Consider the following 27,192-nt stretch of genomic DNA (forward strand, 5'->3'; position numbering starts at 1 on the left):
GAATTAAATACACAGACACCTGCTGACCATTCCAAAGCATACAGTATCATTTTTTAAAAGGGAAAAGGGAATTTAAGAGACACCTGCAAGAGTGCTTCCATTTAATTCAGTAGGAGTACTTGTGGAATTAAGTATTATTCAATGTGAATAAGGATGCCAGAAATGGTGGGTCACACAGTATGTATTTTGTAGTTTATTTCATGTAAACACCCATTTTTTAGCTGATTTTATTCCATTCTCTCTTCCCATACCTCTCCTCCCCCTGAAAGAAACCCAGTAAGATTTCTCAGGTTGGGGAGAATCACAGCCCCATTGCTGGAACTTACCAGGTCTTGTTGCCTTTATTGTAAGCTATGCTGTACTTATTTATATTTTGTAAAGACAGTAGGAACGGATACCCTAACTTTTATTATTTATAATTATTCATTTTTAAAATGACCTCCCAGGAAACTCAAGATGTACTTCCATAATGTTTCCTACAGATATTCTGCCACACCTTTTATTCCCAAATTGAATCTAGAATACAACAACTTTCTTTTCTTTAAGCTTGTTCCACCTCCTGGAGACTAAAGTCTTGTTTGAAAAAAAAAAAAAAAACCACCCAAAAACCCAAACTAGATCAGTATAGGCAGTGGTACTATAAATTTTCTCCCCATCACCCAACAATGTATCTCAGTCTCAAAACAGAGGGACCACCTTTAGGGGGAAGAGAAGATTTTAGTCTGCTTGCCCATTCATTTCCTGGACTCTCCACCAAGATTGCCAAATAGGGTGCCACATGATATCAATTTTAGAGATGTTATTCTGTATAAAGACATTTACCAACCAGTAACTAGACTAAAACCATCAAGAATTGAAAAAAAACATGACAGGTGTTTTCAGTGTTAACTAATACTAACACATGCAAAACAACAACTTGTTGGACAGATTAATATTTAACATAACACAGACTCTGTTACCTGCACAAAATATTCTCAACTGCTGAACTGGAGATATAAGTTGCAAGTGGGTGGTAAAAAGATCGACAAATGCTCCAGGATATACAATAAAGATAAAAATCCCAAATCCATTAAACCGTACTTGTTCTCTAAAGAAAAAAGAAAAATGTTACTGCAAACCAAAAACCAATGACTCTATAATATAAAATAACGATTCTTACATTTTAGAACACAACAGAATCTTAGAGTATCTGTATGAAATTCAGTTTAGCACAAAATACTAGCTTAAAAGCTAATTAAGCTAAACTTTGTTTCTCGTGTAAGTACCCAATTCTAAACAGAAGGAAAGGATAACCAAAATTTGTAAACGAAAGACAGAAAATAAATGATTATTTTAAAAACCATCTTTTAAAAAGATTTTTATGTTTTAATTTTTTTGGGGGGAAGGGGTTAAGTAAAAAATAATTACAGTTAGGAGTCAATTATGAAATGGACCAGAACTGATCTTGCTCAAGAACGACTTAGAAATAACAACAGAAATGCTTTTTTCGCAACACCTGTATTTTCCTGAATTTATCACTCTTTTCCCTAAATGCACTTAAAAGCAATTTGCAAGCTAAAAGAAGGGCAGTGCCACTTGAAAAGAGAAAAATAAGTTTCAAATATTCACATAACACAGAGAAGAAGGAAAAAAAAAAAAAAAGAGGATGAATGAAGTCAAAGGGCATTAGTAACTGACAGGATGCGTGGGGTTTATATCCACATCAGAGTTTCGAATTAGTATTTTTTAAAATGGGAGTTATATTTTTGGAATGATTAGATAAAGTTTATGTGAACCTTAGGATTTTCACAGGGTTTGATACAGGCTTTATAGCTCCTGTCTGTTCCGATGTGAATATTATGGACCAGTCCTGTATCCAAGCTGTCATGCTATACATGGCTTAACATTTTATTTATTTACTCATATTTCAAATGTTTCTTATCATATGACTGAGGTACATGTACAATAAAAGCTGGTACAAAGCTTATTGAATGAATCAATAAACAATGATAAATCCTTCCAAAGCAGTTAACCCATCACATCTATCTATAAAACAGGATGATCAACAATGACCCCAATGTTCACATACACTCCCTCCACTTCTATTCATAAGCTCTGGGAAGTGGGAAAGAAAGTGGGAGGAAATAGGCTTTGCAACATGTCCTGATGGCCAACAGATTCATGTATCAAACCCTGGGCAATAAAGAGTTCCAGAACCAAAGGTTCCACTCTGAAATCATCTTGCCACCAGCTGCTTCCAGTTTACAGCAAGTGACAGTTAATTAAAGCACTGATCTCAACTGCTGCAGTACCACATGAGGACAGATGCCATATTCGCAAAGACGCTAGGACTCAAACCATTCAGGACTTCATCAGTCAAAACCATCATCATCTTGAAATGGTCCTGGAAATGAATTGGAGGTCTCAGAGCACAGGCGTGATGGGCTCCCATGCGGCACTACTTTGACAAACTGCTCCCAGCACATCTCTTCAATAAAATCTAAATGCAGGGAAGCGTCTGTATGTGACATTACAGTACAAGACTTGAACTAGAAGAGAAAAGTTGAGACAAGGAGAAGGAAGGAGAGAAAGTGTGAGGAAAGAGAAAGCCTCACTTCTTCCAAAGATGCATCTTAAAATCCAGTCCAAACTCAAATGCTCAGAACCTTTGCCACAGAACATGAGTGAAAATAAAGTGCAACAGTATAACAAATAGTTAAGTAATTATGTGATATAATCTGGCTAAAAAAATCTCTACTGCCAGAATCTCTGCAGCTGCACATACCTACTGGCTAGCCGCATGCACAGTCACAGTAAAGGTGAGAGAAAGGAAGAATATGTCTTGGCCCTTCTTGTGATGGGACCCTCTGATTAAGATGGAAGTCCACACTACCTTACTCAGAAATGTAAGATGAGGTTGCAAATAGACTTTGTCTTTATATAAAGCTTATATGGGAGGGATGGGGAGCCAGCAACTAAAGCACGTAGTTCTGCTATGCTCCTACCTAAGGTAATAATCTCCAAGAATGCTACTTTCATGGAGAGATGTAAAAAGGAACACACAGCCATAGGCTCCAAAGGTGGATCCATTAGAGTCAACAAAACTAGATTTAGATCCCATGGATACATGGGGTCCGTCGTAGGTGGAAAGAGTTTGTCCAGTCCTTTCAAAAATCACAGTCATTGGGTTGGAAAAAAACAGACCTTCCTCCTACAGGAGGATAAAATGTGTAAACAACTGCCAAGTGAACTCTCATGGAACTGATAGAGAGCCCTTTTCCCTTTAGGTGGAGTAAATATTCCAGAATAAGCTATAGGGAAGACCACATGGGAGGAATACCTCCCTGTTGGAACCATATGGAAAAACATTTCCATTTCATCAAGTAAGTGTATCTGGCATCAAGAGATTGTTCTGAACCTCTAAGGAACTAACCACAGAAAGCATCTGATAGTTCCCAAGTTGTGACCTGCTCTAGAACAAGAAAGGTGACAATTCCTGTTCGATCAAGTAGCAAAGAGATCTATTTCTGGCATTCTCCACATGTGAAAAATGGATCCTGCTATGTCCATTGTGAGGGACCATTCATGACTCTTGCTGAATGTTCTGCTGAGATGATCCATCAGATAGCTGTGAACATCTGGTAGGTCCAAAGCTTTGAGTGCAATAGCACTGTTGATGCAAAAACCCCTAAGATCTATAGCCTCCTAGCAAAGGCTATTTGAACTGCCACCTTTCCCCCTGTACTAACAGAACACAGCAGCAGTGTTGTCCATGAGAGCCTGTACAGTGCATCCCTCGAAGTGCGGAAAGAATTCCTGACATACCAGGTGAATCCTTTGTAGTTCTCAAACATTTATGTGGAGAGTGATATCTTGATCTGACCAAAGTATTCGAATCGGAGGTCCCCACATGAGCTCCCCACATCCCAGGGAGAAGGAATCCATGACCAGTCCTGGAAGATAGGGCTGGAGGAAAAAGAACTCCTTTGCATATACTGGCAGGGTCCATCCAATCCAGGGATGACAAGACATTTGCAGGCACATGAGTCAGCATGCCCAGGAAAAGGTGGGATGGACGGTAGATGAACTTCAATCTCTCCTGCACGCCCTGGAGATGAAATTGGGCATGTTGAGTCATAAACATGCAAACTGCCATGTGTTCTAGAAGTGTCAGACAATTCCTTACTCTTGTACAAGGATGGCCCTTAAAGTGTTTGCACAGTTCAATGCTGCCCAAAATCTGGCCAGAGGCAAGTATGCTCTCACTGAATTGGAGTCAAGAACTATTCCTATAAAAAAATCTATCCTTGTACAAGAAATAGCATTGACTTATCCTTGTTCATCAACAGGTCCAAGGAACGAAAGAAGGACTGGATCTTATCAATGCTGACCTCCACCTGACATTTGGATCAACCCCAAATCAGCTAGTCATCCAGACAAGGGAATACGTGAACACCTGTCTTTGTGAGGTGAACTGCTACATGCACTTTGTAAAGACTCAAGGAGCTGAAGAGAGACCAAATGGGAGATCTGTGAACTGATAATGTACATTCACCATGACAAAACTTAAAAACCGCCTGTGGCTCTGCTGAACGGCCAGAAAGTAAGTGTCCTTCACGTCGAGGACAGTGTACCAATCGCCTGGATCTAGGGACAGGATAATAATAGAGGGTAGGATAACCATGTGAAACATCTTTTTTATGTATTTAGGTTTCGCAGATCCAGACCAGGACTGAGGCTTCCCTTGCATTCTGTAATGAGAAAGTATCGGGAATAGAATCCCCTTCCCAATGTTGAGGAAGATTATATTCTATAGTACCCAATTGTAAAAGAGACTGGACTTTTTGAATTAGAGCAGTCCTGTGAGCTGAAAAGGGACAGGGAAGACGGATGTAGAGGAGGGACAGAGATAAACTTCAGAGGTAAACTTCAGTTTCACAGTGCTTCACACCCAGTGACTGGTTGTAATATGGGTCCGAGCACCTAGGAGGTGGATAATTTGCTGCCAAAGGGAGGGATGGGAGAGATTAGATCTTCACACAGTGGTACGCTGATCTCAACTAAGAAGTTAAATAGACTGCTCAGATGTTGTAGATTGCCTCGATTAAACTGAAGCACAAGGAGGAGTTGATGATCTCCAACTCTGGGATTTACAGAATCTCTTCAATTGTTCAGGTTGCCTTAGAGGGTACAATGGATACTTTTGGAGAGTCTGAGGATGAAACTACTTCCCCTTAGGGACTGGAGTGTAAGTCCCCAGATACCTAAAAGTTGCCCTAGAATCTTTTAGGGAATACAGTGCCTTGTCTGTCCTCCATGAAAACAAATTAGGATCCTCAAACTGGAGATCCTTGATTGTCCAGTGGACCAATGCTGGAATCCCAGATGATTGCAACCTAGTGGAGTGTTGCTTCGTGCCATGACACTAGCCAGAGTCTGCACCATACAAGGCTGCTGGAAGCAAGGTTCTCGCTACTAAATGACCTTCATTAATCATGGCTTGATGATATTCTTGCTTAAGTCATCTGGCAATCTGTCAATGAATTTAGCCATATTGTCTCAAACTGAAAAAAACGTATCTGGCTAAGAGAGCCGGGTAGTTTGCAATTCGAAACTGTAACCCTGAGGTCATATAAATTCTTCGAAGAAAAAGAAAGTTTTTTTTAATCTTTATCCTTAGGTGTGGATTTGGAGCATCCTTGACATGATTTCTCATTGACTGCAGTCATCACCAAAGAACCTTCGGTTCAGTGTGTGACTAGAAAAATTCTTGATCCTGGGATGACATTTGGTATCTCCTCTCTGTTCTCTTAGCAGTGGGTGGAAGAGATGCTGGGGTTTTCCACAACATTTTTAGGGAACTAGCCACTCTTTTTAATCATTCTTGATATGTCTTATGATCATCCTGAATCAGGGACAATGATTAAGACACTGTTGCCTCAATGGGAGGGGATGAAGATGTATTCAGAGGGCTGTCAGGATGTTTGCAAGGAGGCTATATCAACTGGGTCTGGGTCTGGTTTTAAAACCTGTGGTACTTGATCGGTACTGAGAATGGTAATGGAAATGTGTCACTGCCTTGAGGGTGACTTAGATGGGCGAGGTACCAGAGAAGCCCGTGAAGCATGCCTCAGGGGTTCTAGAACAGCCATTGATAAAGCGTCAGGCCCCAGTTGTAAGTACCCCATCCCTACCCCTAGACTTGCTCCTGAAGACATGTTGGTGTCGGGATTGTTGTCCCTGATTCAGGATGATTAGAAGACATATAGCAAGGAGCACCTATTCACATACTTCCAACGTCTCTTACAATACAATAAGCCCCTTAATAAGACTGGGACTTTTCAACTTGGAAAAGGAGACGACTAATGGGGGACATAATACAGGTCTATAAAATCATGACAGGTGTGGTGGAAGTAAATAAGGAAGTGTTATTTACTCCTTCTAATAACACAAGAGCTAGGGGGCACCAAATGAAATTAATAGGCAGCAGGTTTAAAACAAACAAGAGGAAGTATTTCCTCACACAAAGCAGTCAACCTGTGGAACCCTTTGCCAGAGGGTGTTGTGAAGGCCAAGACTATAACAGGGTTCAAAAAATAACTGGATAAGTTAATGGAGGATATGGCCATCAATGGCTATTAGCCAGGATGGGCAGGGATGCAAAACCAAGCTCTGAAGTGTCCCTAGCCTGTTTGCCAGAAGCTGGGAATGGGCAACGGGAGATGGATTACTTGATAATTACCTGTTCTGTTCATTCCCTCTGAATCACCTGGCATTGGCCACTCTCAGAAGACAGGATACTGGGCTAGATGGACCACTGGTCTGACCCAGTATGGCCGGTCATATGTTCTTAAAAGAATGGTGGAGCTTTCTAGTTCAGTACATAAAGGAAGGAATGCCACATGTTCCCATTTACAAGGAAAAGTCCTGATTATGACACTGCTATCCCACATCTTGCATTAATTGGCCAAAAATGTCTTTGGGGTTGATTTAATATAGTGATATGTTGTGACACAAGCATCACAATGTTGTATTACAACAAATTTATGCTAAAGGGGAAAGCCTAAAAGGTATCAACTGAAAAGAGTGGTTTTCAGTTGATATCTCCCTTTCAAATATTGACCAAACCATTGCCATTCTTAGTTTGTGAATTGTGATCTCAGCAGCTCTCAAGGAAATATGGCTACAGGCATAAGACCTACAGACAACAACAACAGATAGCCAAAGAAACAGATTCTAATAAAAGAACTTGATTAATGCATAGTGTATATGTAGAAATTAAAGACTAAACGTACTGGAAGAAAGCACAGAACATCACTTCTCTCCATCATTCAGCACACCAACAGGAGAGGATTCTTATCTAGAGAACATGAGGCAGGAGGCTCTGCTACTATACCTGCTAGTGGTTCACAGGTGTGAGGTTAGACCCCTGCACATAAGCTAGGCATAGCCACACAATGGCCCCTTTTGGAACTCACATACCAAAGTGAAACCCACAGCATATTCCCCCATGGCCATCCTGAATTATTCTGTGCTGAGCCAACAGGATGGTTCCTGTACCTAACTCAAGGCTGTGATCTCTCTGTTCTTTCCTGTGCAGCTCAAAAAAATAAAGGCTCAAGGAATGTAAAGCTCCTTAATTTTGAAGTTTTGCCAGTCACAATTATTGTCTAAAAGAAACAGTTCTCTATATAACATTGGGCTAAAGACAAGACAAAATAGTATCTTTCGAGTAACATACTACAGAACCAGTTAGCTTTTCAATACATCCTCATCATCATATCCACTCATTATACTCCATACCCAAACACAGCCACTCTATGAACTTCATACCCTCATATCTCAATGCCTGTACTTTGACCCAACCTTTTACCCCCAATTGGGGATATTGCAGATGATGTATTCCTTATGCCACCTGATCTTAAACCAAACTTTGCACCCTCGATAATCTGCATGTTATTCCCTGATAACCAGAAACTTCTATGCTCAAACTCTGTTCACTTTTTTTTCCCTTTTAACATCATCTTAAGATTTTTAATATTTATACAGACCACATCACAGGACACTGTCAATACCACATTGAGTACTCGAGACCGCTGAGCAGGGAAACAACCCACTTCCTTCCCTAACGAGCCCAGGGACCCACCCCAGCCACGTACTCATTGGCTACACCAATACTGACTTGTTGTGCCTGAGCCCACTTATCCACTGACACTTTAAAAACCCTTGCACCCCAATCTGGGTCTATACATATGTGATATGTATGTATCTCTTCACCCTTGCAACCGATGCCTGTAATCCCTCATAACTCAAGCCTGACCCCAGATGCACAGTACCTTCCCTCTTAACTTGTGTATATTTAATTTTAAACATTAACTTTAATAAAATTTAGACATAAACTGGCAACATATATAATAATAGTTGAGAGCCTGGGACTTCTTGAGTGACTCAGACACACTAATACTGAAGCGAATGAATGAACAGTCTCATCTCTGTGTTTCCCCATCACCTTCAAGTGTGAAAACCAGTTTCAGATTTCAAGTAATGGAGGCAGGGCGCAACAAATTCTGTGACTGGTAAGGGGGATGTAATTGGAAAAGTTTGCAAGCCACTGCTCTATGGGTCCCTGGTTTCTGTAGTATTCCTGTATGGCAAACCAGAAATTTGGCAGGTAAATCTCGACTTTGAGGATTTTTTACATGACTAAGAAAACAAACAATATAACCAGTACGATATTTCTTGTGTTATTTCTTTCAATATGCATTTGGTTCACTTTATATTTCTGTCAAACTATTAACATGCCACCAACCTTTCTACTGAAATGCACAGCTGGTTTTGGCAGCTGGACAAGACAAAGCTGGGGATGCTGACACGCATGAAAATGAGGGAAGCTGTTTGGGATTTTGGCACCCCGGGGGAAGCTGCTGATTTTGAGGTTCGGGAGATTCTTCTCCTTCCCTGCCCATTGTGGGCAAAGGCAGAGGTGACCTCCAAACCACCTAGGAACCCTGCCCTGATATCTTCCACAGCATTTAGCACTAATGGCTAAGCACATCAGATAACGGTTTCTGCTGAAATGATCACCAGTAAAAGAGTTAACATTGACATTTAAAATATCATTATGCATCCACTGAGATTAACTGCAGAAAGTCACATCTCTCAGAACTACAGTTTCAGCCTCTTGGTACAGCCCTTCATCACTTTACATTTAAGTCACAATCATGAAGGTTTCCATAACACCCATAAAGAGCTGGAAACTTTTTTGAGAATAAAATATTAGATTCTGGAACACCATTCTGTAACAATGCACAGTGTCTTTGCAAATTCCACAGCTACAGAATCACACAAAATGTAGGACCTTGGTTTACAGTAAAGTAAATTAATGGAAGGCTAACCTTAAATCTGAAGCAATGCAGTACATTAAAGAAGTGAAAGTCCATACTGATGATCTGTGCAGTAGACATTTATTTAAAACTCTATGCACCCAGCCATGACTCTAGGCACTTTGAAAACTTACAATCTACACAAACCATGAAATACAATTACAAAAAGAGAACAAATGAATTGTATATATAAACCATATAAACTCTAATCATATTCATCTGTAGTTAAATACTCAGGAATATAAAGCTTTGTTGGCACGTAGTAAGAGAAAAATAGTTTGCATTACCGAATAGCTGCCACCCCATGGCCGACTTCATGTATAACACCACTGATGAGGATTGCAGTGAAGAAATACGTCAGTTGGCTGATGGGCAGATTAACACCAGGCACCTGTTCATGTAGGCATGACAACAAAACAAACTAGGATACTAAGAGATACAAAGACAGATCATTTTGCCTTTAAACATGCTACTGCAACATAGTTGTTTAAAGACCAGAAGCAAGACAAGGGCCCTTTACAAACAGAACTATCAAATGACCCCTCTGCCCTTTCTACCGTATATATTTTAAAAAATTGTTTAAGCCTTTCATTACCTTTTATTGAAGATTAAAAACACTCCGATTAAAAAAAAAAAAAACGAAACAAAAACAAACTAAATACACATGACAAATCATGGGAGAAACTGCCCTAACTCTCATTAAGCTTCAGAAGTGTATACAGATTTACACAGAAATGGTATACAAATAAATCAATCATGGAAATTGCAAACATCAGTTTACAACTTTCTGCAGCAACTCTTGTAGGAATCGCTGCTCATCCATCACAACCGCTTTTGTATTGGAACAACAGTAACAGTCCAAAAATCATCAGTCACTATGCCAAAAAATGAGATTGGCCTAAAAATCATGAGATTTTTTTTAAAAAATCATGTTTTTGGTCTCTCCTCTTGTTTGTGGACTCCTTCTGATCACTCCCACTGTGGCTGTGACAAATACAGGTTGAAAATTCAACCTTAAATGCATACAAAATGTGTGCACACAAACAATGCAGGCCCCCCTCTCCCCACCGCTCGAAGCCCTCCCTGACTCCTCTCCTGACAGATCCCACTGCCTCAGACTCCCTCTGCTCCCCATTACCACTGACAGGCTGCTGTCCTACACATGCTGAAACTGACTTCCCTAGTCCCTTGGCTGGCTCCAAGAGCTGCTCCCAGTTCCAAGCCAGCAGGGGAAAAGGCCGCCCTGAGTTCCTACCTTTATTAACCCCCTGCTTTCCGCACTGCAGTGGAAGCATGAGGTCACTGCTGCTGTTGAGCTTGGAGAATGCTCAGTTCTGCAGCACCTGCACCTGGGCTCTGACCCCTCAGAGCACAGAGGTTGCACCCCAGTAATGAAGGCAGCTGAGGCAGCTGCTCTGGCTACCACCAGCAGCACAAACTGAAATAGTGACCTCTAGTATTAAAAAGGGGGAACTGCAAACAGTGCAGGCAAGATGACTGAACTGCCTGTGTTTTATCACCAGAGCCTTCCAAAATTGGCCTGAAATTGTGACACACAATAATATCATGAGTGTTGGCAACATTGCAATAAGCTGATGTTAGCAATTAGTAAGACAGCCATTTTGTAATTTTCCTTAGCTTTTAAGCTGCAGTGTAAGATATACTAAACTACCAAAACACCACCAGCAATATTTTGATGCAATCAGAGAATTCCAAGCATATACATTTATTTCATTCTCTCATTTTAGAGACGCTCCTACCTTGAAGAATCCAAGGAGGAAATCAACAACACAAGAACAAGCTACAGGGAAAAGCCAGACAAAGAGACAGAAGACAGGAGACAAAGGAAGCAGAAAATGAAGATAGACGTAAGGATGGGGAGAGGCAGAAATCAACCATATTAGTATAGACAGACTGCAGGACAATGCAGTAAAGAGAGTGGGAAAGAACAGATAGGGAGAAAACTGAATAAAAGAAAAAGAGGAGTGGTACAGAAAAAGGAAGTGACAAAAAAAGAAAGACTTGCCTCTGAAAAAACTGGTTCCGGAGGCGTTAATCACTTAACCCAGGGTTCCTCAAACTTCATTGCACCACAACCCCCTTCTGACAACAAAAATTACTACATGACCCCAGGAGGGGGGACCGAACCCTGAGCCTGCCTGAGACCCGCCACCCCAGCCAGGGGATGGGGGGGAGACACACGACTAAGCCAAAGCCCAAGTCCCACCACCCCATGCAGGTGGGCCAAAGCCCAAGCCCAAGGGCTTCCAGCCCCTGATCTGAGCTCTGCCACCCAGGGCTGAAACCCCCGGTCTTTGGCCCGGGCAGTGAGGCTTGGGCTTCGGGCCCAGCAAGTCTAACACCAGCGCTGGCGACCCCATTAAAATGGAGTCCCGACCCACTTTGGGGTCCTGACCCACAGAACCGCTGACTTAACCTAAAGTTATAAAAAATTAAGCAACGAAAATAAAACTAAAAATCCTTTTTAAAAGAAGGGGAAAGGAAAGCAGAGTAGAATAGAGAGAGAATATTTATGACTAGGCCTGTCAGTATCAGCAGAGTAGGACCATGATGCCAATCTCAGCAATAGGCACCACAGTCCTACAGTGTTCACACCTGAGAGAGAGCTCCTGAGGGAAGCAGAGTTAAAATTTCGACTATAGCACCCTACCAATTTGAAGCCAGCCATGCTCCCCCACATTAAGCACCTTCTGTATTTTCTGCATCAACTGGTGGTGTTAATTTAAAGTTAGAGCTGCGGAGAAGAGCAGAGATGTCTCAGACATATCTAAGGACAAAGTGCTATTAGCACTGAAAGCTGGCATCATGAGTCTACCATGAATATAGGATGCTTCCCGGGATCGAACGGTTTTTAGACTCAATGTCTGAAAACCTATTTTAAGATGTACCCCCGTATATACTCGATCATAAGCCGGTTCGTTTATAAGCCGACCTCCTCTCCCCGCAAATGGATAAGTAAAAATGGAAAATTTTTATGACCCATTCATAAGCCGACCCTATAATTCAGAGGTCAGCAAACTTTGGCTCCCGGGCCATCAGGATAAGCCGCTGGCGGGCCGAGATGGTTTGTTTACCTCGCGTCCGCAGGCACGGAGGTAAACCTAAGTAAACAAAGTGTCCCGGCGTGCCAGCTGCTTACCCTGACGGGCCGGGACAGCAACTGGTGGGGAAATTTTTTTTTTGGGGGGGGGGGGGGAAGCTGGGGGTCAGGGGAGTAACCCCTGTGACCACCCCCCACATGACCCCACCCCTAGCCCGGGACCCCCCCACTCTCCCCATCCCATCCCTTCCCATCTTATCTCGGGAGGGCCAGGGGAGGATGGTATTTAAAAGGAATCTAATCCTTCATGAAATATACTGAAATTGAAAATAGCATTCTGTTAGGAAACAATGTCATCTCTAGAGGTCTTGATTTTCTAAATTCTACTAAAGGCATTTGTATGAGAAGAGGACCCTTTGTTATGATGCTTCTTTCACACCTCTGACAGTTGCAGTAATTTCCAAAGTAAGCCACTGGTAGAGAATAATCAGCAGAAGAGGAAGACCACTAAAGAGACAAACATTCTATTTTCATGCAAATACTCATAAGAGTAGAGGCAGAGAACAGAAGCAGAAAATATTATATAGATAAAGTTTATTAAGCCAACAGCTACAGTACAGGGACTAACTAGTTTTGTGGTTTTGGAGCTCAGCAGCTATTCTTTTGTACAATGTCTATGCACCTCTCCTTTACTTACCTTATAATAATTATAAAAAGATAATCAAATTGGTATGCAACAGACAGATGGCTGATCTACAGCTATAGTGGGAGACGGTCCTACACAACTGTTCCTGTCACTGGGACTACGCTTCTGCCACCAGGTATTGAATCGCTTTATTACCGCTATTAGGATTTATGTGAGTAAGTCAATGGCACTCCACTCTGAAGACTTCTGCTTCATATAAAGCTCTAAGATCATGATGGTCTCGGAGGGAAAAAGTAGGCAATGAAGAGGGGTGCAAAAACAAAACGGCAGACATATAGCACCTCCTCTCCTTTGGAATGTTGAAGTGATGGGACAACTAGTTTTAAAAAGTCTCAAACTATATCTGTTTTATTTTTAAAAGTACATCCCATTTTCCCTCTAAACATCTGGCACTAGCACAATATACAGCAACTCTTTGAAAGGTAGGGTTAAAAAGTATGTTGTGACAATTCAAGGTAAAAGAGTAGAATAGGGAATATAAAAAGAATCACAAACCTGCCTAGGAAAATCTTGCTTTTCACCCATATCTCTGAATTAGGTGTCTCTAAATACTTCTCTATCCTTGCTTTAAATGTATTGATATTAGCAGCCCTCAGATCATTGGGGAGTCCATTCCAATTTTGGATATTAAACCTAAGTCTCTACTTTCATGGATCCAATTCACATGGATAGGTTATATCCCAAGGGTTCAGTTTTAATTTTCCCTTCTTTTATGTCACAAAGACCTTCCATTTTGTGAAAGTCATGACATGATCAATTCCATGTTATGATCACAAAATGAGGGAGCAGGGTGGTGTTTCTGTACAAGAATATAATATAAATGTGTAGAGAGAGTGAACCTTAACTTCTTTCAGAATTGTTACATCGACAGAAAGAGAATATAAGAATATTCAGTTGGAAACATTCAATAAAATTGATGTAAACTGTGCAGAACAACCTTACATGACTTTATACGAGTGCGGGGGACACCAGATGCACTCTGGTCAGATTATTATACGAGAGGAAATAAAATTAGCTAGATAATCCTTCTTGTAAACTAAAACTATTTATAAAGGTGATGTCATTCCTTCTTCACTGCCACAGATATTCCAAAATAAGACATAAGACATTTTAAATGCAAACTCTTCCATTTTGCAAAATAGTTCTCTTCTTCTTGCACTGTATGATTTAGTGTCTGATATCAGAAACCCGTGCAACAAACGAATACAATGTTATTAACTCTGTAACCAGACATTGCCAACAGAGATAACAAAAATCCCTGTCTCAGATCACCAACTCGACAAATGATCCTTGCGTGATTCAAGTGTATAATCAGCTTCACAATATAATCTTTGCCTCCCACTATCCTGAACAGTTGTTCATCCTTTCTTTCCTCTTCTACCGACATCCTGAACCAAAACAAACTGAAACACTCATCTTTTTGCTAATTACAGACATGGCTTGTTTTGCTAATTTCAAACCCATCACCCACTACTTGCAAAAAGTAGGGATTCTAAATAGTTGAGTGGAGGCAAATCCTTATAGCTGATTGGTATTCTTAGTAACTATAACACTTTCTGGGTATTCAACATGCATACTATCTATTCCAAATTCCTCTGTGCTTTTTTTATATAAACTCTTTCATGTGTTGCTACCTCTTTTTTAAAAGACTGAATATGAACATGGCAATTTTGGGTATAATTAGTGAGACTTCTAATCTTGCGTAGGAAGATTTAAAGATCAGAAAGGCTAACATCTTCTATGAAGACATCTGTTTAGAATAGGTTATAATTCTTAAGCTGAAAAACAGAGAGGGAACACTTACCACGACTTGCAACATACGATCATTCTGGACTGCGGGGGCCTCAGTTATCATCAGCGTCAGTGTCTGCATCAGTGTCTTTCCAAGGAGAACAACAGAACCAAACATGGCAACTATGCCAAACACCATTCCTATACTGAACCTGAAACAAAGAGAAACAAATGGTCTTGCGCACATCAAATGAGCAACTGCATATCATGAAGACACTTAAATGCATCAGTGCAGCCTAACATACCAGACAATGGGTCAAAACTTCCCCAGTGCTATTCTGTCTATCTGGTATAGCATCACAAAAGTATCAGCAATCCAGTAGAAGGCTTAAGCCTACAGGAGTAGAACTGCATTTTTCTCCAATGAAGACATTAATGTCATAATGCTATACAAAACTGCATCCAGTTGAGGGTCAGGATTAGGCAGTGATTCACATTGTTTCCATGCCACTAGAACAGGAAATACTTATTTTCAGATTATCATAGCTTGCAAAATTTTATTAATGTTTCTTAACCAGTGGGAGGGGAAATTGGTACTGCACAGTATTTAATGCATTAGATAAAGCTTATTTTCTAGCTAAAATATTGCAAGTCTCTGTCAGCCTTCCCCCCTACCCCCCAACAGTTTCATTGTTCCACTATCACCTTTAATTGAACCTCATCAAGAGTTAGTCAGTTAGCACGTTTAGTTTAAGCTGCTTGCATTTGTAATTAAAAGGGACAAGTGGAAGCCAGTATGTTCTCTTTTGCTATAAGATATTATACATATTATAAAAAGGCTATTTATGACTGATGTAAACCCATTTTAACCCAAAGTTATCTTACATAAGAGGAAACAGTAACAAAAAGTATCAACTCAGCAGATCTTTCCTCTTTTATTCACTTCTATCCCACTGAGAGTAACAGCAAAATAAGTTCAGTACTGAACAGAAAGATTAATACACACAATGGGACAAATTCAAGAGTTCTCAGCTGTTATTCTCAGAGTTAGTGCAAAATAATGCTGGAAACGCAGTTTTGCATGCATTTTCTGGCCACCCCAAAAGTACCCACACAGACACTGTGCATATCACTCACGTCAGGAGCATAAAAAATTCCAACAGAGGAAAGTGTAGAATCGATATAGGCTAAAATGTGAGCAATGCACCCTAACTCGCCACATAGCTTTAGAATGTCGAGTAAATGGCATTGCCAACAGAGCCAAACTTGTGCCCGATTTCTGTCAGGGCTCAAAGCAAGAAACTTTTTAAGCATGTGCCTCTGGCCAGCCAGAGTACTGAATTTGGTTCCGCTGATTTCTCAGATTGCCCTCCCCACCAAAAGGTGTAGTTCTGAAATGGGACTATTTGCATACAGTCTGACTTCAAAGGGACTACTCAGATGCTTGCAGGAAAAAGCTGCAGGCAGTATACCAATATTGTAATAATAGCGCGACTTTTGTCTGCTGCAAAATACCAACAGGCATTTTAGGCAATGCTGCAGAATTATTACAGCTCAGCTTCTTGTTCATCTCCTTAATGAAAACAGTTACTTTATAAACAAAAACTTGATTTCTAATAAATGTTTTTGAAAGAGTACAAAGTAGAAGAGGATCTTCTATACATACAATAAAAAGTATGTTAAGTCTTCAGCAGAGCAGACCAGGAAAAAATAATTTTTATTTCTTTATTGGGTATTTCATAATCCCTAAAACTATAAGTATCAATGGTGCACTGACAATTTTCAGGGAAATTAGATTAGGGAAATGCCTAACTTCCATTAACTTCTACATTCCAGTGACCAGGGTAGAGCTTAGTGTACAGGGCTGGATACACCTTGCAAGACATGAAAAGCTCTCCTAATAAATATATAACCTACAAATTTACAATGTTTAGAGCACCCCATTTTTTCAGCCAATATTTTGCCAAATACGGATTTATAAAAAGAGAAAGAAAAGAAGATTGGTACTGCAACTACATTTGTGTGGTTTTAATACTAAGTTATCAAGGCTGTATTATAACCTGATCATTTTAAAACTAGCAGTGTGGTAATAATTATTGTTACTCTGATTAATAAGAAGAAAGTTTTCTAGTGTTTGTCCAATACAAGGCCAAACTAGAATTCTGAAACTATACCATAGATAAAGAAATCTGGGTTTCCATCGTCCCCAACTGTAGAATAGACGGTTGAAGAGAGCAGTTTGCCATCGCATATGAAAAGGAGAGATGCTCAGTCCATATGACATCAGCCAATCTTCATAAGATGCTTTCAGAGAGCTAGATGACTATAAGAAACAATGGAAAGTTAGTTTGACACACAGCTTTCAGGAAGATTTCATGTAATGACATCCAGTAGAACAAAGAGAAGAGTAGTATATGGGAGTATGTATGTGTGCATATAGCAACACTTACGTAAACTACCCAAAAATAATGAAATTATAAATTGTGCACAACACATACTTTGTAGGAACTATAAAACCTTATAACAGGAGTCTGATGTGTGGCCAGGGCCGGCTCCAGGCACCAGCTAAGGAAGCAGGTGCTTGGGGCGGCCAATACAAAGGGGCGGCACTCCATCCGCTATAAGAATAAATGACAGTGTCCCACTGAAAAACAGATCAAAAAGTTAATACAAACCTTTTTCCCCACAGATTTTTCCAAATAGCACGTCTTTTCTAGTACTGACCATAACATCAGATCACACCAACATATTCTCACTTATGCAGCTTTAATACATAATAGTGAATCTAACAGATACTTACTAAACTCTAATTGCTTGAGTTTCCTAAACCCTTCACACTAGCTTCACTTTAACTTCTCATGGTTCAGGTCTACCTGATCCTTGCCTTATTAATTTTATTATAAACTTGATATACCTTATCATTTTTACAGGCCCTCAAAATTATGAATGCCTGCTAAATACTGGGGAGCCATATGAATACCTTTTAGCACCCAAGGGTCCTTAACATCCTTTTGTAACTGACAAAGCCCGCTCAAGACTCCTCAAGAATTTCAGCCTCTTGATCTTAGAAGTTAAAGCCTAACCTTAGTTGTGTGTATCTAAGGCACCTTTCATATCTGCTAGGACAGGGGTGGGCAAACTACAGCCTGTGGGATTGCCATCCCCATGGCGCCGCGGGGCTAAGGCAGGCTCCCTGCCTGCCCTGGCCCTGCTCCCAGAAGTGGCAGGCACCACGTCCCTGCAGCCCTCGCCTGCAGGTACCACCCCTCCACAGCTCCCATTGGCCGGGAACGGGGAACAGTGGCCAATGGGAGCTTCGGGGGAGGTACCCGCAGGCGAAGGACGTGCGTGGAGCCCTCTGCCCCCGCTCTCCCAGGGGCTGCAGGGACGTGGTGCCGGCCGCTTCCGGGAGCGGCATGGGGCCAGGGCAGGCAGGGAGCCTGCCTTAGCCTTGCTGTGCACCGCAGCCACCCCAGAGTCGCTCAAAGTAAGCAGCACCGGGCCGGAGCCGGCACCCTAAACCCCTCCTGCACCCCAACCCCCTGCCACACCCTGCACCCCTCCAGCATCCCAACCCCCTGCCCTGAGCCCCCAACCCCCTGCTGCACCCCGCACCCCTCCCAATACCCCAACCCCCTGCCCACTCCTGTGCTAGGAGGAAGGACAACATTCCACACTTTCTAAGGATGTATGACTGAAGACAATGGGGCTCTGCAACGATTCAGAGATCTGCCTATATCAGGAGTGGGCAAACTTTTTGGCCCGAGAGCCACATCTGGGTGGGGAAATTGCATGCAGGGCCATGAATGTAGGGCTGGGGCAGGGGGTTGGGATGCGGGAGGGGGCTCAGGGCAAGGGCTGGGGTGCAGGAGGGATGCGGGGATGTACGAGGGGGCTCAGGGCAGGAGGCTGGGGGACTGGAGGGGGTGCAGAGTGCAGGAGGGGGCTCAGAGCAGGGGTGCAGGGAGGGGTGCGGAGTGCGGGAGGGGGCTTAAGGCAGGGGTGCAGGAGGGGTGCAGCAGGGGGTTGGGGTGCAGGAGGAATGCCGCAGGGTGGCTGATGATGACTAAAGATATTCAATTTTGGGATTTTTCCTGGACTCTCCTGCTCTCCTCAAGAGTCCTCTCAGGACTGCTATCAACTACTCAATTGCCTCTAAACCATATGGTTTCTTTTTTTCTTTGCTCATGGATGAGCAGTATCAAAGGGGATCTAAAAAGAAAAAGGATGGTTGCTCAGACAGACTGAGAAACCCATTTCAAGGCCCTTATCCTGCAATGAGATGTAGATGGGCAGACCATTTGGAGTCCCAATTACTTCAGTGGGTCTCCACATAAGTGTAAAAGTTTTGCCCACAGTCAACTACAGGATAGGAGCCCAAAATTGTTTGTCAAAAAAAGCCTTTGAATAGCTAAAATCAGAAGACAGCCTGATGGCTGGTCTTTTTTTGTTTACCTACGAAAGAAAGATCGTAGTTCAGATTTTGGATTTTTTTCCCCCTTGTATTCAACCACTCCTAATGAATGGAGTGCCTAGCTCAAGTTTGTTTGCTGGTATTTGTTCTAGATCTCCTCAAATAAAATTTGAACAATTTTTTAAAATAACTGATTTTTTTTTACAAATAGCTTATTGGACTTTTTGTCAGCTTAATTATTAAATCATAACATCACAATATTTTTCTATAAAATGTTTGGCAAATATTGCTTTCATTATTCACTGAGCTTTATTTGTTTTTTATCAAGGCAAGCAGCAGAGGGAGCTGCTTATTACTCCTGCCTGCTCATCTTCTAAATATTAAGAGAAAATATCTTTAAGAGTTTGTTCCTATATAATTTCTAAAAATATTTTTGCACCTAGCCTACAGCTAAATCTGTTTGCCTTATTGGAATAAGCCAGGTTTCATCAGGGCTGACGTGAGTGATTAAAATTGCAGGATTAGGACCTTTGCTCTGAAAAATAAGAACAGCGTGGAGGGAGCACTATGTTTGATTTTCACAATCGTTGTTCTCAAGTTTGTTACATTTATATAAGTATTTAACGACTTGGATCTACTTTCAAAGGACGAGCAACAAAACAAACAACTAGCATCAACATTAAAATTTACTGAGCCAAGTTTTGCTAGTTATGAAGATATACTTCCTCTGTGGACGATAGTACTTCCATGATCTCTATACAGACCACTGTATTTATTTAGCCAGATTTATAAAAATACTAAAAGAGACACTAATCCATATGCTCTAGGGCAGGGTTCTCAACCTTTTTCTTTCTGAGGTCCCCCCCAACATGCTAAAAAACTCCACAATAACTGTTTTTTTTTGCATATAAAAGCCAGGTTGGCATTAGGGGATAACAAGCACAGCAATTGCCCAGGGCCCCATGCCACATGGTCCACTGGAAAGCTACATTGCTCAGGCTTCAGCCCCGGGTGGCAGGGCTCAGCGACCTGGGCTTCAGCCCCATGTGGTGGGGCTTCGGCTTTCTGCCCTGGGCCCCAGCAAGTCTAACGCTGGCCCTGCTTGGCAGACCCCCGAAACCTGCTCGCGGCCACCCACGGGGCCCCAGACCCCTGGTTGAGATCCCCTGCTCTAGGGTCCCTTGATACAGCTGCGAAACGCATCCTTAATACAGCAATTTAACCCACCACACATCCCTGCCCCTGTCCCTTTACCTTTCAATCCCTCCCACCACCTCCACCGCCATTTTCAAACGCCTGGAGGGAAAAAGGAGCCTTGTAACACTCCCCGATGGTTATTTTAGGACTATTTCATTCACAAGTGGGTTATGAAGTTTTGTTTTACTTGTTATGGCTGTGATCATGTATTAAAGACGCTAAGACAGATACACGGGGCTGCCTCGGGACGCAGCAAACCTGGCCCTGGCCCGGGGTGCGAGGCGCCCCCGACAGACTCGGGGGGGGGGGGACGACGCACCCAGCCAGCCCCGCCCCCCTCCCCCCTCGCTGCTGCAGGGGCCGCCGGCCCGCAGTGACCCCTCCCCCCTCGGGATGCAGCCGGGGGTCCAGCGCTCCCCCATCCCTTCGGCCCGCAGCCCTTCGCTGCCCCGGTGACCTCACCCTCAGCAGCGTGTCCGCCAGGTAAATGACGCACCAGCCCCCCAGCACGCAGACCACCACCGGGATCGGGATCATTGCGGCACCGAGGAGAAGGCGGCAGCAGCGGCGGTTCCCGCATACAGAGATGCCCCCGGAACTAAACGTGTGTCGGAACCTTCCTGCGGCAGCCTCATTTTCTGGTCGGACACTTCCGGGAATGGGACACGGGAGAGACTGCACAACCGGTCGCGGGGAGATTGGATTACGTCGTGATGTATCTAACCTCCCTTGTCTCCCCCTCCCCATGAAAATCCATAGCAGCGAATGGTTGCTGGTGCGCATGCGCTTGCTACTGCCTTCAGCGGGCTGGGGCCTTTGAGTTTGCGCATGCGCGCTGAGCTTCCTGAGCTGCCCCGGCGAAAACTAGGGAGGGTGCTGTGAGAGGAGCGCTTGTGGCTTGTGCGCAGGCGCAGTGAAGTGATCTTTCCAGGCTTCTCACGTAATAATAGCTCCTCTTGGGCTGTGCGTGGGGCTCGAGCTGCGCATGCTCGGTGGGGGGGGCTCTCAGTGAAGGAGGAGCCTGCAATGACCTTGCTGCACAGTGACATTGCTCCGGACCTCACCTGCTGTGCGCCCGTCACCTGCAGCCCCCTCTGGCATGGTGGTGGGGGGAGAAGCCAGGCACGTGCCTCCCTCCAGCACCCTGCACAGCAGCGAGGAGGAGGGCACGGCCCCAGTCTATGCCCAGCGAGCACCACAGTTGACTATAATAGTGCCATGCAGCAGAGGTGCTTGGCCCAATGGCCAGGGCCCTGCTTTAGCTGCCTGGCTTGAGTTAACCTGGCCCATGTTTGAAGACTCAGAATTTCAAACCCTAGCCTGAGCCCAAGTGTCATATCCCAGCTCCTGCCTGCTCAGCCCTCTTCTTACTGCCCAACTTACCCTTTCATTTAAAGGAAATTAAGTTTCTATCACTAGCTGGTGTAAAGAAAAGCTTTCCATTGTGAACTGTTACAATGCTGCCTTTCTGAGTGGGAAGAGAGATGTCCTCTCTGCAGTACAAATTCAATTATGTCTGAGACCCTACTTACAACATAGGGTATGCCTGCCTGCCTGCAGTTAAGGTAGTGTGTAGAGTGCATACACTGCACACTCCCCCAGCATGTGTATAAATAGCAGCGTAGACAGTGATGCACTGCTTAGGTGAGTAGAGTACATAGGGAAAGACTCTGGCATCAGGGAAAGGCTCCGGTTGCTCGAGCCTTTCACTGCAGTGGGGAAAGGCTCTGGAAGGGAGCTTTTCCCTGCCACAGTGAAAGACTGTGGTACTTGGGAGCTGCCAAAGCCTTTCCCCACTTGCCGCCCTCTTGCCAGAGCTTTTTACTGCAATGTGTAGCTACACAACATAGCATGGACTCAGCTTGCCTTTCACTAGGGTACGTAGCTACACCTTCCCACACACCACCCCAAGTGTTGACAGGATCACAGTTGTATTCTGCTAGTGTTCAGCAAAGATTCCATTTTTGGCCTCAAGCCTGCAGATTTGTACAGGCAGAGCCCTCAGGCCATGTGGAGCCCCACAGAAATCACTGAGGCTTTGCACAGCTCTAGGGATCCACCAGAGCAGATCTGAACACAGAACTGGGGGCTCATATTGAGGACAGGATCTGACTGTTTTAACCATCTCCATGGATTGGAGAAGAACATGCATATAGGAGGTGATCACAAAAACATAAATCCTTGTGGTGAGGTCCCCGTCTGAAAGAAACGATCACAACTTCCAAAAGCTACTTGCAGCATTAGAATAGAAATCAGGTGCCAGAATGTGGGAGTGTTTTCATTTAGTCTGATTTCATATCAAGTAGTAGCAAAATTCAGTCCTAGAATAATGCCAGGACTGATTTAGGGACCCAGAGAAGATATTTGAGTAATTTTCCCCCAGTGCTGGCATAGTATTTTGGCATAAATAATAATATAAATAATTTTACAAATGTGCTAGCATTATCAACTGAGTTTTTAAAATACAGTATTAAAGAAAAAAAATTTGCAGCACAAATAATGTGTCCAAATCATTTTGGTGTTTCCTCATTAACTCTTCCGTACTCTCTAGTTATAAAGATTAACACATTTCCCCTTTCTTCCCCCAGTTTTCTTGTCTTCTATGCACTACTATACAAATACACCACTTTGTATCTGGCTGAAGAAGTGCAATTTTATTGGAACTTGTAGGAAGGTCAGAATTGATTTTAGAAAGTACACAGAAGTGAAAGATTTACAATTCTACCTACATGAACTAATATTGTTTTTTATTAGATTCCCTTTGGGGAAAAACCGATTGTGCTTACTTTTCTTTTTTATCAATATTTCTAAAAAAGTTTAATTCCAAAATTCAGCCCTTTTATCATTTTTTTCATCAATTTCTGCAGAAAGCCTGTTGCAGAAGTGCTGGAGTCAATACAAAAATAATTCCACAAGGGCTGGCTATGGCTATTCTGTAGTTGTTCACCATCTATTCAATTCTTGTGTATGCTCATTTGAAGACTAGCTACACAGAGCAATGATGCAGCTGTAGTTATATTAATGGCACACATATTAAAAGTAGGGCTGTCAAGCGATTAAAAAAAATAATCACGATTAATCGTGCTGTTAAACAATAATAGAATACCATTTATTTAAATATTTTGGATGTTTTCTACATTTTCAAATATATTTATTTCAATTACAACACAGAATACAAAATGTACAGTGCTCACTTTATATTTATTTTTGATTACAAATATTTGCCCTCTAAAAAACCAAAAGAAATAGTATTTTTCAATTCCCCCATTACAAGTAGTGTAGTGCAATCTCTTTATCATGAAAGTTGAACTTACAAATATAGAATTATACAAAAAAACTACATTAAAAAATAAAACACTGTAAAACTTTAGAGCCTACAAGTCAACTCAGTCCTACTTTTTGTTCAGCCAATCACTCAGACAAATAAGTTTGGTTACAATTTGCAGGTGATAATGCTGCTCGCTTCCTGTTTACAATGTCACCTGAAAGTTAGAACAGGAGTTCGTGTGGCACTGTTGTAGACAGCATTGCAAGATATTTACATGCCAGATGCGCTAAAGATTCATATGTCCCTTCATGCTTCAACCACCATTCCAGAGGACATGCATCCATGCTGATGATGGGTTCTGCTTGATAATGATCCAAAGCAGAGCGGACTGATGCATGTTCATTTTCATCATCGAGTCAGATGCCACCAGCAGAAGGTTGATTTTCTTTTTTGGTGGTTCGGGTTCTGTAGTTTCTGCATTGGAGTGTTGCTTTTTTAAGACATCTGAAAGCGTGCGCCACACCTCGTCCCTCTCAGATTTTGGAAGGCACTTCAGATTCTTAAACCTTGCGTCGAGTGCTGTATCTATCCTTAGAAATCTCACATTGGTACCTTCTTCGTGTTTTGTCAAATCTGTAGTGAAAGGGTTCTTAAAATGAACAACATGTGCTGGGTCATCATCCGAGACTGCTATAACATGAAATATATGGCAGAATGTGGGTAAAACAGAGCAGGAGGTATACAATTCTCCCCCAAGGAGTTCAGTCACAAATTTAATAACACATTTTTTGTAACAAGCGTCATCAGCATGGAAGCATGTCTTTTGGAATGGTGGCTGAAGCATGAAGGGGCATACGAATGTTTAGCATATCTGACACATAAATACCTTGCAATGCCGGCTACAAAAGTGCTGTGCGAATACCTGTTCTCACTTTCAGGTGACATTGTAAATAAGAAGCGGGCAGCATTGTCTCCTGTAATTGTAAACAAACTTGTTTGTCCTAGCGATTGTCTGAACAAGAAGTAGGACTGAGTGGACCTGTAGGCACTAAAGTTTTACACTGTTTTGTTTTTGAGTGCAGTTATGTAAAAAAAAAATCTACATTTGTAAGTTACACTTTCACGATAAAGAGATTGCACTACAGTACTTGTATGAGGTGAACTGAAATACATCTAGTGTAAACCTAAACTATGTACTCCCAGGCTAGTCTCTGGGAATATCTTAAAGTGTATAGGATCATCTCCTGCAAATTTACTCACATGAGTAGTCTCACTGAACTCAATCACAGTAAATAAGATCTGTGCCTGCTATTATGTGTTTGCAGGATTGGGTCTATAAAAGGCTTCTGTGAACATTACTATAGTTTTGTTTACTGCTCTCTTTGTAAACTTTGTAAAATACTGTTTGTGAAACTGGCATACAACTGTGGCAGTGCAAATCAGAAAGAATGTTCCTAAAATATACGTTGTACATCTTACAGATAGAAGTCCTAATACAGATAAACACATACAATTGCTGGCTTCTGCAGAAGAGGGAGCTTCCCACAATGCAGAAGACAGATTTTTGAGTGAATTGAACACTGAACCTGATTGTCCTCTTATTACTATGACTTCAGTGAGTATTTTGAATGTGACAGGAATGCACGAATGAGCCCTTTATTGTAATAAAATATGAGACTGTTCAAGAAAGGTCATTATGGAAGCAAGTTGGTTGCATTTTATATTTTATTATTTTTATGCCAGAATTAAAGATTTACCACTTAAGATAGATAGGATAGACATACCCTCAGTTTGTGTTTGCAGACTTGCAGAGGATGCAGGAGTTTGCATTCTGGCTTCTGTAAAGTGTTTGATCAGATCTACTGTGTAATATGCAGTAAATAAATAAATCAATGTAAAACACACTGCAGAGATTAGAAAAAAAATGTATAGACAGCATTGTACAGACCAGGTAATGTGCCTCAGTTTAACGTAGTACTTAAGCACATGTTTAAGTCCATCCCTATTCAGCAAAGCATTTATGCATGTGCTTAATTATTATTATTTATATTACCATAGCACCTAGGAGCCCTAGGCATGAAGTTGCATTGATGTGTGTAGTCCCATTGGTTTTATATTAGATGGTCAAGATTAAAGATTAAGATGGAATAAGAGGATTTCAATAAGGCTACCTATGTAAGTAGGTAATACACAGTTTGAGTGAGAGTTGCGGAATCAGACCCTAAGTAGGCAGCAGCCACATCTTGCACTAGCTGATGTTTCCAAGTGGCCTTCAAGGGTAACCTCCATGTTACAGCACACAGCAATAATACAAGCTGAATGTAAAGGCATGAATAACTATGGCAAAGTCTATATACTAAAGCAGCAATATGAAAATGCAAACATTCATATGCTACCTTCTGAAATAGGCAGATCTTGCAAAAATGGAGCAAGTACCACCTAACCTTAGGTTGAAAAAATAAAATATAGTATAGTATAGTATATTCAGAAGTATAGTTATCTGACCATTGAAAATCCTTCCACCAATTCCTCCTCAAAGTTTCAAGGCCATATATGAATCACCAGAGAGCATGAATATAGGGTGTGTTGTTTATCATCACTGTGACATATGGATCAATTTCCTGCCATATCCTTGAGAAACCTTTTTCAATAATTAAGTTTAAGTAGCTTTGGATTCCATTGTATTAAATGTAAAGTTTATACGTTATTGTGGAAAGTGTTGAGAGTATCAAAGGACTATTTTAAACAATGTGCCAGACAAGAAGGAATTGTGGGGACAAAGTTAAGCAGATTTCCTAGGAAATACCTGAAGGGAGGTGAATGCAAATTCCCACCTCCAGACACAACCTTTTGCAGCGGAGGAGGGAGCCAGTGTCTGCTGATCACCTGTTACTTGAGGACTTGATCAAAGGCCCAAACTTTATATAGGAAAGAATGAACCGTGCATAGTTGTTCTTGTTATGAATGGCTGTTCACCTACCAGAGCCTTTGTTGGAGGTGGGATGATCTCTGGCAAGCTTAGTAGCATTTGTGTAAGTTCTTTTATTGTGTTTATTATGTTTTCTCTGTAATGCTTTCACCTTAAGAATAAATGTGCTTGCTTAGAAAGGGCTCTGTGGTAACTTATAACTGTTGGCAATTACATTGTTCATAGTCTTTGAAGAATAAGCAAAGTATGGGTGCTGGCCTGGTTAGCCAGTCTGGCTTGCTGGGAATAACACAGTGTAGGCAGGGAACTATGCAGCCTGGAAAAAGCTCAGTCAGGTGTGAGAGAAACACAGGTCTCCATCCAAGAGAGGTGCTGGCTGAGGAGCCAGAATCCTAAAAGTGGCTGCCCTTGGTGAGCCCCGGAGAGGAAATACAGTTGCTCAGAACTATGACAATTACTATTTCAGTATTGTTAAACTCAGTGGATAATGTCTCAGTATGTGTGGCTAGAATATGATTATCAAT

General features: G+C 42.0%; 1 protein-coding gene across 1 annotated transcript in view; it reads right to left on the reverse strand.

The window, feature by feature from the left end:
• MBTPS2 (membrane bound transcription factor peptidase, site 2) overlaps nt 1-21,008 on the reverse strand; it is a 42,767-nt gene extending 21,759 nt beyond the window's left edge. Inside the window, exons 1-5 of the mRNA XM_065423380.1 lie at nt 20,934-21,008; nt 17,035-17,183; nt 14,934-15,072; nt 9,650-9,753; nt 960-1,087 (exon numbers count right to left, since the gene is read on the reverse strand). Of these exons, the coding sequence (XP_065279452.1) occupies nt 960-1,087; nt 9,650-9,753; nt 14,934-15,072; nt 17,035-17,183; nt 20,934-21,008 (595 nt within the window). The remainder of the gene's footprint in view (nt 1-959; nt 1,088-9,649; nt 9,754-14,933; nt 15,073-17,034; nt 17,184-20,933) is intronic.
• Between the last annotated feature and the right edge of the window lie 6,184 nt (nt 21,009-27,192).

The sequence above is a fragment of the Emys orbicularis genome, chromosome 1, assembly GCF_028017835.1.
Source record: "Emys orbicularis isolate rEmyOrb1 chromosome 1, rEmyOrb1.hap1, whole genome shotgun sequence".
Classification (NCBI taxonomy): Eukaryota; Metazoa; Chordata; order Testudines; family Emydidae; genus Emys; species Emys orbicularis.